The 19,594-nt window shown below is 38.7% G+C and overlaps 1 protein-coding gene across 5 annotated transcripts in view; it reads right to left on the bottom strand.

Moving 5' to 3' along the window:
• The window catches only part of LOC140153523 (E3 ubiquitin-protein ligase pellino homolog 2-like), a 69,056-nt gene that overhangs the window by 18,701 nt on the left and 30,761 nt on the right, over positions 1-19,594 (bottom strand). For all 5 annotated transcript variants that reach the window (XM_072176303.1, XM_072176304.1, XM_072176302.1 and 2 more), the window contains 4 exons: positions 14,632-14,761; positions 9,306-9,407; positions 3,129-3,326; positions 1,430-1,615 (listed from right to left, as the gene is read on the bottom strand). In XM_072176303.1, coding sequence (XP_072032404.1) covers positions 1,430-1,615; positions 3,129-3,326; positions 9,306-9,407; positions 14,632-14,761 — 616 coding nt within the window. The remainder of the gene's footprint in view (positions 1-1,429; positions 1,616-3,128; positions 3,327-9,305; positions 9,408-14,631; positions 14,762-19,594) is intronic.

Raw genomic sequence — 19,594 nt, 5'->3', positions numbered from 1 at the left:
TGAAAGAGCAGATATCAATTGAGGTATGTTTTAAGTAGGTCAATTTTTATACATATTTTGACATTTCCTGTATTACACTAGGATCTACAACATGCTCATCTATCAGGGCAGTTCTTTAACCCCAATACATTTGTACATTCATTGAATGACCTTTGAAAATTTGGGTACAAAAGCTCATACCCTGTACCCTGAGGTCAAATTTTGCACCATGATTGTTTAATTGAAGTCATTGAACTATGCAATTGGGATGAGGCCATTGTGGTCCATAACGTTAGCATTAGTCAACATCTGACTCATCTGGTCCCACTGCCTCACATTATTCACAGAAACACACCAAGTAATCATCTACAATAAACCCACTCAGTCACTCTTCCTGGAAAGTGTGCACAAATAATATTGTACTATGAATATAAATCAGTAATTAATGTTCAGCACTAAATCAATCCTGAAAACTCATTAGGTGTTCACATTAATGAAACTGAGCACCATTTTGTAAGAAGGCACCAATGTTCATTCATCATTCTGTCAGAGTGTTGCTGGTAACACACATGTGCACCACATTGGATTTGGTGTCAGAATTTATTCCACCAACAACTGTTTCATATCCTCATTTTTCAGGATTATAACAATGTCATTAAGGGTGCATGACCCGATTGACATCTCATCTCCCACTTTACCCCATCAAAATGCACATTTTGGTATCAGGCGAAAGCTCATATTTTTCTCATTAGCATATTGAAATTAGACATTCCAAATCGGTTTATTTCTGAAGAAATCATCTGATAAAAATTTGCTGTCAAGAAAAGTTTACATACACACCTCACATATTTTCAAGAAATTATTTTGTAAATCTGATATAGTACAGGTATCACTAAAACTAGATCGTCTGAAACCAAGATCAAAATCAAGTGTTCCATTTCAAAGCCCAGATGAGTGTCTATATTATGATTTCCTCACTTTTTTTACCCTTTTACTTTTTCAAGAGCAAAAACAGGTTCAGTACTAGACATGATGAAGTTACAATGTCTGTGGGTGCTAATTTGGAAAGGGCCACTAAGGCACTAACAGGCCTCCAAATAAGGCGGGACCATAGGCTAAATGCCCTTATAAAACCCATATCATTCATCTCAACTTTTTGTACAATACTTGTCTATTAACTTCATAAGAAACACCTGCCGGGCCTGCAAAAATGCTGACTTACTTTTAAACCCAGCTAGTCACTACTAATTAAGTTGACTATAATGCCACTACTTGCATTCCCCACAAATGAGACTACAGACATTAGCAAACATTAAATTCACATTATTCAATAAGCATTCCGCAACAAATATCACATACACCACGCATGCATACCCTTAGCACCCACACACATTTCCATCGCTAGAGATCAACCCGCTTCACTATAAAGACTGATGGTGCATCAACTCACCAGTTTTCCCCGTTGTTGTGACGACCTTGTTTCCCTGAGGGAATAGATGTTTCCACACACTGATACTTCTCTCCACACACCGGGTTTGGCATCCCCTTGGAATCCCCCTCTTGGTCTCATTATTAACACACCGTTGGTTGTTAAGCCGTCCATGCCGGGTTCTGTTTTCCACTTGCACGCTTTCTCCTGTCAATGATTTTATATGTGTTGAAGAAAACATGTAAACATTTGGTGTTGAAATTCAAATGCGTAAAACATAGAAATAGGGGACAAAGTCTAACACCTTTATTTTTCTTGGAGTTATACAAAAAGTACTAACAATTTTTCACATTTTTACTCCTGATTCTAAATTGTCATTGTTACAGTTCAAGCAAAATCAGCCGATGGGTGTATCCCAGGGCTCGATTTAGAGGAGTTTTACATGCACAGATTCATATAACATTGGTTCTGTGCATGTAAAATTTTGTCTGTGTATGCAAAATTGTGTGATATTCAGCCCATATTCAAGGAAAACTGCAGTAGTGCATGTAACTTTTATGTTCTAAATTGACCCCTGGTGTATCCATTTAGCAAGGTATTTACATGCATAAGGATGTTCTGTAATATGTGACCATCCAGCACAAAGGGGCAGTAATGTCAGCAAAGCAAGTTCTGAGATAATGGGCCAATGAATATAGGAAACAACAAATTTCCCAATGCAATTATTTTTTGTGTACCAAAATCCCTTTCAATCAAACAGTAGGGATATAGCTTAATTTCAGAATTTGCCTGTTCAATATCTCAAAAAGTTCAAAATGTCGACATCACAGCCAATTTGTGGTGCACGGTCACATATTGACATCAGAATGAAAACATACTAAATACACATAAACATCACAACTCTTTAATCTAGGTCTCGGCTTTCTTCTCTCTTCATTATTGGCCTCTTTACTATTTATTATTAATTGATGTTCTAAATGTGTTTTAAATTGGTATAATTAAATGAAGGGTTCAATCAGACACCGGTTGTCTACATCTGATCTAGCAAACATGTGTAGCAAAATCACATGTAAAATATCTTGTATATTTAAATACTTTTATGCAATTTAGTACATTGTATTCCATCCACATTGAATAATGCAAGGCAACTTGCACCTAAAGTTTTTGCCTAATAATAGGCAAAAATTATTCAATTTTTGTTACTCGTATGTTACTCGTTTGCGTGTATCAATTAAGTCACGCTCGCGTAAATTCACATAAGTGTGTGCCAGTCATGTATTACTCAATGCATAACTAACTTCTATATCAATACATGTTATGAGTCTTATTTATTTCGTCCACTAGAAGCCGAACAAACTTTAACAAATGTATATTTCCCATCAGCCATGACTAGCTGAATCAAAATAAAAACAAAATATTTATTTTTTATACATGCCTGCCTACAACACACTGAAACTTACACATATTTCTGCCACATGGGAGTTTACATGACAAAAATATTGACAAAACTCCTTGTCTGCATCATATCGTTAATTAGCACATATAATACAACAGAAGCTACCACTAGAGACCCACTCATGGACAGCCCGTGTGAAGGATGTTGTTGAATGTACAATAAATTATAAGATAAATGACCACCAGGAATTCATGTTGGAACATGTAATCACAACAGAACATGATGACATATCGCATATTTATCTATCTCTCTCTCCCGACTTACCCCAAGGAATATATTATTAGTTGAATTAAATCCTGCTGCGTAGATACGTGACGCGTAGGGTGGATCTCTGTCCACTATGATCCGACAGGCAAACCTTGATATCGTGCTTTCTAGGATGGTGCATTCTTCTTGGGACTTGGCTCCCGGGACGGTATCCATCACTACAAAGTCGATGACTGGCTCCGTGGAACGACCAATCTGAGAAAATTAAAGAGGGAACTTCAATTATTTTTTGGCTGTTGGTTTGTCTGTGTGTCTGCCTGTAGGAAGATGTGTAGGGGTGTGTGGGTAGGTTCATAATCATCCACTTCTGGGGACTATTTGCGGGTTTGTTTTTATCAACCATGGACCCTGTTCACATTAGAAAATGTCTTCATTCGACAAAGATAAGTTAATCTTGATTAACTAATTAAGCATGTGTACACATTACGCTGAACGAAGATCGAACGAAGACATTGCACTGTACACATTTCATGAAAATTAACGAAACTCGAACGAAGCTATCATCTGGATTTCTTCTTTGAAGAAAACATTTACCAGGGCTAACTCTTACTCTTCTGTCCACGTTTTGCCCCGTGTGTCATCAGCAATGGTTAATGACTTCAATTGAACACACTTTTCAAGCTATAAATTTTAATTGAATAAGTGGGGAAAATTCAATGAAAATGTTTAAAATAATCCGGGAAAATAATAATATGGTGCGAGATGAATTGAGACAGCATGCGAGAGACAGCTGAGATGTATACGACCTTTGAACTAAGCCGGCGAGGGTCACTTGTTACATGATCGCTTTCCTCGAACGAAGTATTCCTTCGTTGAAGGAAGCAATTTTAATCTTTGTCGAAGGAAGAAAAGTGCATACACATTAGGAGAAAATGATTTTTAATCTTCATTTGCGATTCGTAGAAAGAAGAAAATTTTCAATGTGAACAGGGTCATGGACTCAACTAGGGTTAACACCAGTTGGTAGCACTTAAATCCTCAATTCCCCACGCCTAAATACAATAAAAATGTCTAACCGAGGACCACACACGGATCACCCACAGTGACCTCATTCGGTCAATAATGTTTGTTTCTATTGTAAGGCCATTACAGGCACACACACAACACTTGAGTCCCTCGATTTGGATTGGGTGTGTGAATGGGGTGTAGGTGGGTGGGGGTGGGTTGTGCATGTGTGATGAGAAAAAGTGAATGTGTGGGTTAGTTTTATTGTCCTACTGTCTACATGTGAATGCTAGCATCCTTCACAATATTACCTGCTAACTACCGTAATTTGTATCTGTCTGCATACATTGCATGTACTGTAGAAGTGGTAATTTTCGCGTACAGTTATTTTCGCAATTTGGAGTGAGAGACACATTTTCGCGAAAGTTATTTTCGCGATTGCCCAGTCCTTCCCTATACTTGTAATACATTATTGCATACATTCGCGAGGTGTTATTTTCGCGGTTGGAGCTCTAATCGCGAAATTCGCGAAAATAAAACCCTCGCGAAAATTACAACTTATACAGTAACGCAGCCATCTTGGATTGACAAAAATATGGCAAGTGTGTCAATGCTTAATAACTGGCAACTAAGCAGTATTGAATTCTATATTCCCTTAAGTATACCCGCACATGATAGGTATGTAATAGATACCAGTACATCATCTTAATAGGCTGACACAGGCGAGCATTACCGACTGCCATGAATTGACAAATTTTCCCTTTCAAATGACAGTATGACAAATTGGTACTTATGCTACTCATCAAATAAATTACAATGTGAAAGTGAAATTGTTTTACACATGTACCATTCTTGTATTCCTCGCTTTGCTGAAACTTGCATTTGCTAAAAAAAAAGAGATCAAGCAAAATGAATCATTTGTTGCTAAAACCTGATGTTGAGATATGACCAAAATGGGTTTCAATTCTGACATATTTCACTGATTTAAGCAACAAAGTTAACCATATTTCAGAATCTGTAAGCACAACTGGTACAGAAAACTCTCTGCACCTGAAGTTGTGAGGTTAGGGTAGGGCTGCTAAGAATACGCAATTGCGTTATTTGCGCCGCAATTTTTTTTTTTTTAATATTTTTTTTTTTTTTTTGCGATTTTTAATTTTTTTTTCGCGGATTTGGAGAGTCACTGGACCTAACATCAAGTGCTACCATCATTTAAAAAAAAAATTGGAAAAAAAAAATTGGAAAAAAGATACAAAAAAATTACAAGTTTGTATCCAAATGGGACCAATTTGTAACTTGTGTTCACTTCAAAATCTATCTAAGATACAGACTTGTGTACAAAACCAATGCATTTTTATATCTTCAATAGACTATGCAGTGAACACAAGTTACAAATCGGTCCCATTTGGATACAATTTCCAATTTTTTTTAAATCAGCCACAAATGATTGCCGTACCTCACTCAAGGTCAAGGGACTCTGTAAATCTGCAAAATATTTGTTAAAAAACACAATTTTTTTTTTTTTTTTTTTTTCAATTTCTTTTTTATGATGGTAGGCCCAGGGACTCTCCAAATCCGCGAAAAAAAATTAAAAATCGCAAAAAAAAAAAAAAAATCGTGTATTCTTAGCAGGCCTAGGTTAGGGTTAATACTCTGTGTGCCTGCCATAGGCTTCAACATAAGAAGTCCATATTTTGTGATATTTTCTCAAAATATTAAGAGCTTTCTTAAGAACCACTGAACAAATACTTGGCTTGGTTGTGTTCATTTTAATGCATTTTTCATCCTGGTTCCAAAGATGGTCATGTCATCTGCAGTTGTATTCTGCAGTCGACACCCGCATGGAGATAGTTACGGTTTGAGATAGGGTTTGATTAGGGTTAGAGTTAGTTTAAGGATTGATTACGGTTAGTGGAGGGTATTCTATGATTATTCCTGCCACTTTCAATGTGATATTCAGTATGAATATGGGGAGTGGGGAGAGCGTGGCCTCATGGTTAGGGTACTTGCCTTTAGTGCATGAGGTCCCAGGTTCAATTCCCGGCGGTGGAAATTTGCTGGGATATTGACTTGGAAAAAATTTCTGAAATTAATTGGCAACATCTGTAGATTAAATTCAGACTTCCGCTCTCCCCATGGTTCATTTAGAATTGGGTAAATGAATCATGAAAGTACTCTGTCCTTCGGAGGGGACGTTTAAGCCGTTGGTCCTGTGTACGTAGAGCAATACCTGTACATGTATGTATTTTGCAGCCAATTTCGAAAAGAGTAGGGTGTTAACCCCTGACTGTTCCCAACCCGTCCCGGTGTTTAAATGGACCCCAATGGAAATAAGCTTCAATACAGGCTTTCTTGGGTTATCCAGTTGTCAAAACTCGAACAAATCAAATCACAAATATGATAGCTTGCTAGATGGGATAACAAGAATATTTGACAATTTATTTTGCTTTACAATTGACCCACTTTGCTTTATCTCATAATATTCTGGATGTTATTAATACGCTTCAGCCAAGCACAATGAATATCAAGAGCAGGTGTCATCGACAAGCCTGAGTTACCATGTAATGATTATATTACATAGACTTAAAGGTAATTGTCCCCAGCATGTTTACAAACATTAGCCATGATGTTAGACCAATGGACACATCTTACTGAGCCGAGCAGGACTTTACAATAAGAACTGGTACTCTGTGGCTTTATAATCAGTGTTAAATGTTATGGACAGTGTTAAGGATTTATAAGTTCTGGTAGAAGAATTATAGGCTCATGATTTTTAGGGCTATTGTTAAGGAATAGGTTAGGTTGAGCCTGGTGTTTGAGATTTGGGGTAGTGGGACCTCATAGAGGTTATCCGTGTTCTATAAGCTGCATATCCTATCAACGACTGCTATACCTTGTTTAGGACTTTCAAAAGAAGTACCTGCATGTGCAACAATGAGTGTTTCAAAATAGCCCGCCAAAGTCATGCAGGTAACTCCGAGGTCGTGCATTGAATTGGTTTGAATGAGGAATACTACGCGAACTAGTGCCTTTTGTTAGAAGTCACACATGAGTTAAGTGGATAACCTCTATTGTAAAGTTGAGTAGTTATCAAATTCAGTTAGTCACAGGCAAATAACCAATCTGGTCATTTTGAGGGAGCAAAAGTCTTGTTTTTGTCCCGGTTGGAAGGCAAACAGTATCCATAAACTGACAAAGTTTACTTTATACATGTGTGAAGAAGGCAATGAATCAGCCAGTCACTACTGCCTGAGGATGCTAACAGATCATGTACTGAAAATATTTGCGAGGTAAATTTCCTTCATTAATTTCTGTTGAAAATTTTAAAACTACTTTAATTTCATGCATTTCCCAATATCAGCTGGAAACTTTTTTCCATGTAGGCGGTCTGCGCACTCATCCCCTGAATTAAAAATTTGTGTTTTGTCAAAGGTAATTAACCGACTGTGATCAGCAAAGCATACAATGCATACTTAAAAGGGTGTGTGCTAACTGTGATAGAGTACCCTACTCCCAAATTATTGTACAATCAACATTTACTTTGAGGTCAGTGGTTCATGAGATAAACCTTGTCGGTTTGGATGAACATTGCAACCAAATAACTTTTGTGCAGTGATTTTGTTAGGCAGTGATCACAAAAGTTATTTAGGTCAAACTTATTTGGTTCACAAGTTATCTGGTTTAAAATATTGCACATTTTAAGGCGATAACATGACAATTTTTCAATTACAAGTAACATCCTCCTCAAATTCAGAAGTTTTCAGACAGAAATCATTCATTCCCATGTACTGCTCATGGAGAGAGCATCTCAGATAGGTTCTGCACTTCTATCTTAGAAATATCTTCTTCTGCTGATAAACATATCTTTCATATGATTGGTATACAACAATTATTATACCAAGAAAACAATAACCAGATGCCTTGGTTGGGTGCCTCCAGCCTTTTTGCCTTTGTGCCCCCTCCCCTCCTCAAAATTTTCCTCAAAAAAAAAGTGTTAACTTTGGACACATCTGCCTTGGCACCCTTGCAAGCTTTTGCCAAATTGCCTACATGTAGCCAAAATGAAATTTTTACCCCAATATTAATTTTAATATTTACAAGGGTCATTATTATTAAATATAAATATATTAATAAATAAAAATAATAAATGAATGAATGAATGAAATAAAGGGTTGATTTTGGCAATGGAAAAGGTCCTCTAAAGGTAAAGGCTATTTCAGATCATGTAACAAATATTGTTTACTTCTTTTTTTTTGCTGCTTTAAAAGCACCAGTCTTTCTCTTTAACGTGACACACACAGTGACAAATAAATACAATTAATAAAAGTCTGATGGTGCATTACAGAATAGATTGCTTACAGGTTTGTAATATAGATGAGCAAATATGCATACATGTACAATCTAAACAGTGTTGGAATTAAGCATTTTTTTATGCGTAGCAAAATTTGCTTTCATTATTTTTCTCTTGGTACATTCACATACCACAGTTCAGTGTGTAAGTCTATTGTATAAAAATGCTACTCAACTCTAAAATTGTGTAGCAAATTGATAAAATTGTGTAGCTTTTTGCTATGTGATACCAGCTATTTCACAACACTGAATCTAAACACGGGCCAGTAATGAACTCTAGAAGAAAAAATAGTATTTTTATTACAAGAAACATAAAATCTGATGATCTGATGAAAAAAGGATGAAATTATAGTACTAATTTGTGTTTCCAATTTACTCATCCATGTGCAATCTAAACACGGGTCATTTAATGAACTCTATAGAGAAATATAGTTACCGTGAACCACTGGGTATAAGCGCCCCCAGATGGCAGATTTCACTTCAAAATGGGGTGGGCTTATAAGCAGGGAGGGGCTAGTACTTAAATTTAAAAATAAGAACAATCATCCCCATTTGTATATACCGGTACACAACATACCAGTAATTTCTATCATCTATGTCAATGTTTTTCATTGTAAGTATGGAATGTTAATTATCAACTGATATTCTTTTATATTTGTTTTTAAATGCAAGAGAAAAGCATTGATTTGATTTAAAAACTTAGTACTTATTACAACTGGGCTTATAGCCAAGTGCACCCTTGTTCCCATAATGTTTTGAAAAGCTGAAGGTGGGCTTATACCCAGGTGGTTACAGTATATTGAAAATGTGAAATTTAAGAATGAAATAATTAGCACAAAGTTTAGCTTTCACAATGTATCCAATCTATGCATACTTTACCTGAAACATGTCTGTATTTTGGTCAGCCGAATATTCCACTACTATGGTCTGATGTCTGGATAATGTGTACGATATAGTGTGCTTGCCTTTGCTCTTCACCGCCTGAGGATAGGGAGATATTCATGCAACAACAAGACGTGATGAGCAGCAGGAAGTAATGGACATCTGCATATTTATGCCCACAACAGTTTTTGCTACCTAAGGGTTACTTTGCAATGGTATTTTCTTTGTGCACCAACTATTCTAGTTGCATGATATTATCTGGTAGTTTGTTACATTGCAAACCTGCATGTAGTTTAAAGAGGCATTTTTATTTCGTCAGAATACCCAAATGATTAGAGGTTTTACTACCTATATGTAAGGCGTAACTTTGCAATGTTGTTTTCTTTGGGGCACCAAATATTCTTGTTGCATGAAATTATCTGGCAACTAGCTTGTTACATAATATTGCAGTCTAAATTCAATGGCATTTCCTACTTTGTCAAGTGACTGAATGGTTGTACAGTCATACAAAATGTTGTACCATTATTTTCCAGCAGAGGTTTTCGTCTCAGAATTCATTTCTAATATTGTTTGGTTGTCCAACCAAATGTAATTATTTGCAAAGACAAATCTATCTATCTATCTATCTATACTACTAAAATAATAGCCGTTAGATGTGTGTGTGTCTGTCTGTGTGTCTGTCCGGCTATGCGTTTCGCCGCTTCGACGCATGGTTCAAATTTCAGACATATATGCATCGGGCGGCGCTGTTTACCGGGTAGTTTTCAAGGTCATCGGAGGTCAAGGTCAAAGGTCAAGGGTCAAAATTTGAAACTTTGTCCGATCGGGCCCAAACTTGGTGGGTGGCATCCTTGATACGCGGCGAAAATATGCCCGGAATGAAATCGAGGTCGACCGAGGTCAAAGGTCATTACGGAGGGGTCAAATTTCAAACTTTGTCCGATCGCGGTCAAACTTGGTGGGTCGAAACCTTCGTATGAGGGGAGCATGAAAAACATTATATGGAGGTCATCCGAGGTCAAAGGTCAAAGGTCATGGATTTCAAACTTTGTCCTTTCGCGCCAAACTTGGTGGGTGGAATCCTCGATACGAGGGGAATATATATGTGCAAACAAAATTGAGGTCAACCAGTGCTCTCACAGCATCAGGGCTCTCACAGCTGCAGGTGCACTAGTCTATACTATAATAATCATAAGCGTTATCTGTCCGTCTGTCTGTCTGTCTGTCCGGCTATGCGTTCCGCCGTGCTTTGACGCATCGTTCCGATATTTCACACATAGATGGGTATCGGGCGCGGCGCTGTTTACCGGGTAGTTTCAAGGTCATCGGAGGTCAAGGTCAAAGGTCAAAATTTCAAACTTTGTCCGATCGGGCCCAAACTTGGTGGGTGGAATCCTTGATAGGAGGAGAATATAATGCGCAAAATAAAATCGAGGTCAACCGAGGTCAAAGGTCATTACGGAGGGGTCAAATTTCAAACTTTGTCCGATCGGGGTCAAACTTGGTGGGTCAAAACCTTTGTATGAGGGGAGCATGAAAAACATATGGAGGTCATCCGAGGTCAAAGGTCAAAGGTCATGGATTTCAAACATTGTCCTATCGGGCTCAAACTTGGTGGGTGGAATCCTCGATCGACACGAGGGGAATATATATGCTAAACAAAATTGAGGTCAATCAGTGCTCTCACAGCATCAGGGCTCTCACAGCTGCAGGTGCACTAGTACTACTAAAATAATAAGCGGTCTCTGTCTGTCTGTCTGTCCGGCTATGCGTTCCGCAGCGCTTCGACGCATCGAGCCAAAATTTCGGACATGGATAGGTAACGGAAAAGCATGTTGACCGGTGGTTTTCAAGGGCCCCTCGAGGTCAAAGGTCATCTAGGGGGAAAATACCCCAACTGGATAGCAAAAGCAGCAGCAAGTGGATACAAATATGTGTACTGGGCAACTCTGGACATGTTTCATCCAGCTTTTGGCTATCTGCCCAATTTGAAATGCACTGTAATGTCTACCCACAATGCATTGCTGCAAATAAATCTTAAATTTCAAACTTCGTCCCATGCTATAAGCGCCCATACCCCAATAAGTGCCCACACCCCAATAAGCGCCCATACCCCAATAAGTGACCATACCCCAATAAGTGCCCATACCCCAATAAGTGCCCATACCCCAATAAGTGCCCATATCCCAATAAGCGCCCATAGCCCAATAAGCGCCAATACCCCAATAAGCGCCCATACCCAATAAGCACCCATGCACCAATGAGCGCCTATATACCCCCAATAAGCGCCCACATACCCCAATAATAGCTAAAGGGTCATTATAGCTGCAGGTGCACTAGTCTATACTATAATAATCATAAGCTCTGTCTGTCCGCCTGTGTGTCTGTCCGGCTATGCTTTCCGCCGCGCTTCGACGCATCGTTCCGATATTTCACACATAGATGGGTATCGGCGCGGCGCTGTTTACCGGGTAGTTTCAAGGTCATCGGAGGTCAAGGTCAAAGGTCAAAATTTCAAAGTTTGTCCGATCGGGCCCAAACTTGGTGGGTGCAATCCTTGATAGGAGGAGAATATAATGCGCGAAATAAAATCGAGGTCAACTGAGGTCAAAGGTCATTACGGAGGGGGTCAAATTTCAAACTTTGTCCGATCGGGCTCAAACTTGGTGGGTTGAAACCTTCGTATGAGGGGAGCATGAAAAACATATGGAGGTCATCCGAGGTCAAAGGTCATGGATTTCAAACTTTGTCCTATCGGGCTCAAACTTCGTGGGTGGAATCCTTGATATGAGGGGAATATATGCGCAAAACAAAATTGAGGTCAACCGAGGTCAAGGGTCATGTAGGGGCTAAATTTAAACTTTGCCCTGTTGGGCTTAAACTTAGGTAGGTGGAATCCTTCGTATGAGGGGAGCATGAAAAAATTACACCGAGGTCATCGGTCATCTGGGGTCAAACAGTATCGCTATCATGCCAGTGCTCTCACAGCATCAGGGCTCTCACAGCTGCAGGTGCACTAGTACTAATAAAATAATAAGCGGTCTCTATCTGTCTGTCCGGCTATGCGTTTCGTCGCGCTTCGACGCATCAATGCGATATTTCGGATATGGGTCGGTAACGGGAAAAGCATGTTGACCGGGTGGGTTTAAAGGTCATCGGAGGTCAAAGGTCAAAATTTCAAACTTTGTCCGATCGGGCTCAAACTTGGTGGGTGGAATCCTTGATACAAGGGGTGTATATGTGCGGAATTAAATCGAGGTCAACCGAGGTCAAAGGTCATTATGGAGGGGTCAAATTTCAAACTTTGTCCGATCTGGCTCAAACTTGGTGGGTTGAATCCTTCATACAAGGGGAGCATGAAAAACATTACATGGAGGTCATCCGAGGTCAAAGGTCAAAGGTCATGGATTTCAAACTTTGCTCTATTAAGCTTAAACTTGGTGGGTGGAATCCTTCAGTATGAGGTGAGCATGAAAAAATTACATCGAGGTCATCCGAGGTCAAAGGTCATCTGGGGTCAAAATTCCAAACTTCGCCCAATCTGCCTAAAAGTATTCTCCATATCACGGGAGCATGGACAAAATCAAACCGAGGTCACTCTAGGTCAAAGGTCGTATGGGTCAAATGTTGGAGTATGCCCAATTGGGCTTAAACATGGTAAAAAGAATCATTGATGTCAGGAACATGTCATAAAGTCAAAAATGGTCATCAGGGGTCAAGCAGTATCTCTATCATGCAGCTGGAGCCCTAATGGCTACAGGTCCATTACAGCTGCAGGTGCACTAGTACTAATAAAATAATGACCTCTGTCTGTCTGTCTATCCGGCTATGCGTTTCGCCGCGCTTTGACGCATCGTTCCGATATTTCGGATATAGATAGGTATCGGGCATTCCACGTTTATGGGGTAGTTTTAAAGGTCATCGGAGGTCAAGGTCAAAGGTCAAAATTTCAAACTTTGTCCGATCGGGCCCAAACTTGGTGGGTGGAATACTTCATACGAGGCGAATATATGCCCCAAATAAAATTGAGGTCAACAGAGGTCAAAGGTCATTACGGAGGGGGTCAAATTTCAAACTTTGTCCGATCAGGCTCAAATTTGGTGGGTGGAATCCTTGATACAAGGGGAATATATGCCCGAAATAAAATTGAGGTCAAGCGAGGTCAAAGGTCATTACAGAGAGGTCAAATTTCAAACGTTATCCGATCGGGCTCAAACTTGGTGGGTGGAATCCTTGATACGAGGGGAATACATGCCCGAGATACAATTGAGGTCAACCAAGGTCAAAGGTCATTACGGAGGGGTCAAATTTCCAACTTTATCCGATCGGGCTCAAACTTGGTGGGTGGAATCCTTGATACAAGGGGAATACATGCCCGAAATAAAATTGAGGTCAACTGAGGTCAAAGGTCATCACAGAGGGTTCAAATTTCAATTGTCCGATCAGGGTCAAACTTCGTGGGTGTAAGCCTTTATATGAGGGGAATAAATAAAACTTAAAATCAAGGTTATCCAAGGTCAAAGGTCATCCAGGAGCTACATTTTAAACTTCGTCTGATTTGGCTTAAACTTGGTGAAAGTAATTCTCCATATCACGGGAGCACTATCACGGCTACATGTACAGTACAGGTGCTCTTACAGCTACAGGTACTCTAGTTATTATAAATTAATCCCATTGAACATCACAATACTGTTCCATAAGAAGAAAGAATATTACAAATTATCCTGTAAAAATATCATTACATTTTCCAACCAGGGCCTAGATTTCGACAAGAATCACAGAATTGATTCTTGTAATGATTCTTGTAATCGGTTGCAAGAATCAACTTCTCTCATTGTATCATACACTAAGTACAATGACTATGATGGATTTTGATTCTCGCAAACCAAGACGAAATCTAGGCCCTGCGCAACACATATACGCCACTCCTGGGAAGCCACTCCAGTCAGCAAGGACCAAAGCACAGACCTTAGACCTAGGGTCTGTGACCAGAGTATACATTTCTAGAAATATGCACACACAACTTCACATTTTCTGAATGTAAATGTCCTGGTTTCTCTTTCCTTTGCATCTTGAGTACCAGGATTGAGTACTTTTCTTTCCAGTTTATAACAGATCACATACATGTACAATTTTCTTCTGGTTTTTCCACAATTTCTGAATTCTTTTTTCTACCAAGATGCAATCTAAATCTGCTTTTATACCTCACTCTATTCAGTCACAAATCAATTTCAATTTCCTTACTCATATCATGGACTTGAAGTGACTGCATAAACAAATGGGCAAAACTGAGGACGAAATTTATCGCAAAAATATAACTCACCTGTCCCGGTTTTTGAGGACTAACTTCATACTGTTTGTCTGGTTTCACACCATTTGGAGTTTCCCTTTTAAATAGCTTAAACCTACTTCTCCCGCGCCCTCTATTGCCCGATGGAAGACAGCCATTATATCTGTAATGAAAAAAAAAAACCCAAACATTTCAAAATTGTGTGACAAGACTCAAAAATTGAATTGGTTATATGCTTGGTCCATACCCATTTTGGATACATCAGTGTAGGAAATTCAGCAAAAATCCTAACTAGAGAGCAAAGGATTGTTTGCAGCATTGGCCATAGCCGGTAATGCGGAGCAAAATGCTACATGTACTCAATTAATTGATCACTTTGCTACACAATTTTGGAAATGTGTAGCAATTTTATGCCATAGACTAATACAGTGAAGTGTACAAATGTAACAAAAATCAAGTAGTGCAAGCTGATAATGCTACGCATATAAAATGTCTTATGTCCAACGCTGAATTTGTTTGATTTTAAAAAGTAACATGTACACAATGTACATGCTCTGGCTAAAAGTTGAACCTGGTCTCACACTATTTTGATGAAAAAAGGGAGATGGGCACTGTCTACATCTGTGATCATTACAAAGAAGGGACTTCCTTACTTTAAAGAGGAACTCTTTGACTTTGCGAAATGCCTCTCATCCACAAAGTACCACACACCCACACTTAATCATTTAAAGTCCGATATTCAGCATCCCATATTATTTGTGATGCTGAATATCGGATATTAAATAAAATGACCAAGAAATGGACTAAATGAAAGCAGTAGGAGAACATCATTTTTCTATGAGCTGTATTAATATCCATTATCCATTACATTGTAGTTGTACTTTTGAAATCAATAAAATAGTTGAAATATGGCCACACCTTTAATGCTCACTCAATATATGGGAGGGTACATGTATTTTTCAACACATTTTTGTCTACAATTAAAACCATAAACATACAAAAAGCACAGGATACCATCCTGGGCATCAAGAATAAGTACACACACACCACTGTACACTGTACAGATTGAACATACCAGGGATGTGAGAGTAGACTCACATCCCTGAACATACACACAGCCACATCACACCCACAAAACCTGATCACAATAAAATTACAAATTTATACAAATGAGTTTGCTACTAGAAAGCCTGAAAACTGACAATTACTCATTGCACAAATTATCCCAATGATGTGATCAATATTCGTATAAAATGTCACAGTTAGGAGGAAATTAATTCAGTTGTTATGTGCCAAAAATACATGTAATATTACAACAATAGACAACCCTTGCAGCCAATATTTTTTGTATGATAATGTAACTACATGTATGACTATGTATCTCTCAACGTGCACATCTCAATCTGATCTCATATATGCTCATCCATCAGTCCACAGTTCTATAACCCCAATAGGCTTCTACATGCATGATATGACCTTTGAGCATGTCAGGTACAAAAACTCATACTCTACTACTTGAAGTCAAATTTTCAGCTATCACTGTTGAATAGAGGTTACTGAACTTCGCCATCGAAGGTGAGATCATCTTGGCTGATCTAGTGTAATGTTTTCATTGTCACCTTGCAATTTGTACCACTGCAAAGTCATTTGCTATAAATGCTTTGCATTACCCCTTGAGCACCTTAAGTAATTCACACTCATACTTTAGCTGGTTGGGATGGGAGGTTGCAAGAAGAGCAGCTTTGCTATTTATAGTATACATTCATTATACAATAGCATACAAATGAATGTTACTTGTTTATTGATGTATAGGCAACTGAATATATTTTAAGATGGAGACATCATGTCATGTAAATGTATGCACAAAATATGGAGGTCTGCCAGGAGAATCCTAAACCTAGCCCCCCCTCCTTTTTTGCCTGTACTACTCCATAGCTACTTGGAATACTTCCCCGTCATAAATATTTAACCCTCGTCTAACCAAGAGGGAGGTTGCATGAATACTTCCCATTTATTGATGTATAGGAAACTGAATATATTTAGGGAGGCATTTGTATATGGGGGTCTGCCAGGGGAATCCCAAACCTAGCCCCCCTCCCCCTCCCACCCAAGTTTGCCTAAACTACTCCTTACCATAGCTACTTGGAAAACTTCCCTTTCATCTAGTTGCATGAATGTTTCTTGATGTGTAGGAAAGAGAATATATTTTGAGATGGATACATACATAATGGATGCACGTATGACATGTGGGTCTGCCAGAGATATCCCAAACCCTTCACCATCCATTGTTTGCCTAAACTATTTCTAACTAAAGCCACTTGTAATACTTCTGTCATAAATATAACCCTTGTCTGATCAAAAGGGAGGTGCATCATAGACCATCTTACAGGGTCTATGGTTGCATGAATGTTTCTTGTTAATTGATGTTTTAGGAAAGAGAATATATTTTGAGATGGATACATACATAATGGATGCACAAGATATGAGGGTCTGCCAGGGGAATCCCAAACCTCCCCCAGTGTGCCTAAACTAGTCCTAACTATAGCCACTTGGAATACTTCTCTGTCATAAATATATAACCCTTGTCTAATCAAAAGGGAGGTGCATCATAGACCATCTTACAGGGTCTATGGTTGCATGAATGTTTATTTTGTTAATTGATGTTTAGGAAAGAGAATATATTTTGAGATGGATACATACATTATAATGTATGCACAAGATATGAGGGTCTGCCAGGGGAATCCCAAACCTCCCCCAGTGTGCCTAAACTATTCCTAACTATAGGCACTTGGAATACTTCCCTGTCATATATATGTAACCCTTGTCTAACCAAGAGGGAGGTTGCACAGGGTTTTCCCTCTTCTCTACTGTGGGAAGATGTTGGAACAAATTATCACCTAAGGGATGAAATCAAACCTCGATCAGTGGTTGACCGCTGGTTCAGTCCAGTTCTGCCAGGTTTCTATCGTTCCAAACAATGGCAACCGCATGGAACCAACGGTCAACCGCCAGTCGAGTGTTGATTTCATCCCTAAGTGGGTCATATACGTTGACTTAGGAAATAAGTGCCCTCCTCTCTATTCATGGTCTTTGTTCCCCTCTTTCTGATCTCCAATACTTCTCGGACTTCTCTAGACTTTCTGACATGCTCCTTGCCAAGTATCTTGGAGTCCTCCCAATTGACGACATGATTTGCCCTTGCGATTTTTTGATTTGCCCAAATTTTTCATATAAAAGCATTTCAAGGACACCATGTGTCATGTGTGTACTGTCTACTAATAATCCTTTTTTCTAGTTAAAAATGTAATTCTATTTCACAATCAGCAAAGAAAAGGCTGGTAAAAATCATATTTTATTATTTTTAAGCCAAACATAAATATCTGGCATTATATTCCACACACTACTTAAGACTCCCCGATTTGCAGGGTTGTATTCACATGAGTATAAACTCATTATACATATGTACAACATACTTTATACTGAACACCTATCATCGCATCACCACGCTCTTATTACCCCTTATTTTTGATGCGTGTTACCGTTAAGTTGGGTTCTTTCTACTGCTCTGTGAAGGCGGGTAGACATACACCAGAGAGTTGCAACAAATTTAAGAGAGCTGCCTTGTTACAAAAATACCTCGGTAGACATTGACATAAAACATGTATGCTTCTTTTGAACAAATTAATTGCTGTACCATACAGCACGTACTGTACGGTTTTTTTTAAACACAATTTTAATTGTACATACCCAGAAGTAATTTCATTTACACATGAACACAATTTTACCAAATTGCCAATTTACCTATCATCAGTGAAAAATAATTTAGTCATTGCCAGGGGTAGCGCGAACTTGCGCCATGGGGGTCATAGGCACATTGTTTTAACTTTTGGCGCACAAAATTACCATTTTGAGGTTGCTAAAGGGTCATTTTCACCCTTTATTTCTATTGTTTCGGATCCATAGCTTCACAAAATTCAAAATTTTTGACCCCTTGTTTGAAAACCTAGCGCTACCCCTGGTCACTGCTTATAGATATAATTGGGGAAATTACTAGTTTTTTGTTACTGCACCTATCAGTAAAGTCCCAACTTATGCTTGCATAAATTAACATAAGCACGCATCAGTCAGGCATTCTGTAATGTGCAACTATACTATAATCAGCTTGTAATAGGCAAGAATTATTCGGTAACGGTAAGTCCCAACTTATGCCTATATAAGTTCACAAAGGGCGGTTCACATAGGTGGTGCGCCAAACTGTTTGTACACTATTCTATATCAATCTATGATGTTTTGAGTACCGCCTATTATGAGCTGATGAGAGTACATAGAGTAAGTGCTGGGCCTACCTGCATCCATGAGCGCGTAACCAAGACATTTTATACCAATACAAAATGTTACGTGCGATTTGTTTCGTTTTTGCCAATTATAAGCCGAACAGACAATATACTCTGCATCCTGCTCCATCGTGCAGTATAAAACATGCAGAACTTGTGAGGAACCCTTTTCACTAGGATCCATGACATGCTCATCTATCAGGGGCACAGTTCTTAAACGAAACCCCAATACATTTTGTACATTCACTGAATGCACTTTGAAGTTTTGGGTACAAAATCTCATACTCTGCAACTTGAGGTCAAATTTTGCACTAGGATTATGTAATTGAGGTTATTGGAGTATCCATTGACATGAGGCTATTGTGGTCTGTAGTGTTTGGCATGATTGCATTTTCTATTTCGGCATTTTTTATGGCTCTGATTTTTGCATCTCGATGTATCATGCCCTAATTAAATGCACAAGTTTGCATTATTCATAATTTTTAAACACAAGATTCTTCCTTGACAATAACATCTCTATTCCGTACTACCCAAGGTTGTTTTAAATAAATGCGGACAATTTGCTGGGAGTTTTTGTACAAAATAATGCACGCATACTTCTGAAGCATCTAATACACGAGCCCCGCAGGGGGAGTGCATTAGATGCATCAACATCTCCATAC

The sequence above is a fragment of the Amphiura filiformis genome, chromosome 5 (assembly GCF_039555335.1).
Source record: "Amphiura filiformis chromosome 5, Afil_fr2py, whole genome shotgun sequence".
Taxonomy (NCBI): domain Eukaryota; kingdom Metazoa; phylum Echinodermata; class Ophiuroidea; order Amphilepidida; family Amphiuridae; genus Amphiura; species Amphiura filiformis.
Note: the sequence above shows the minus strand (reverse complement) of the source record. Positions and strands in the feature narration are given on the sequence as shown.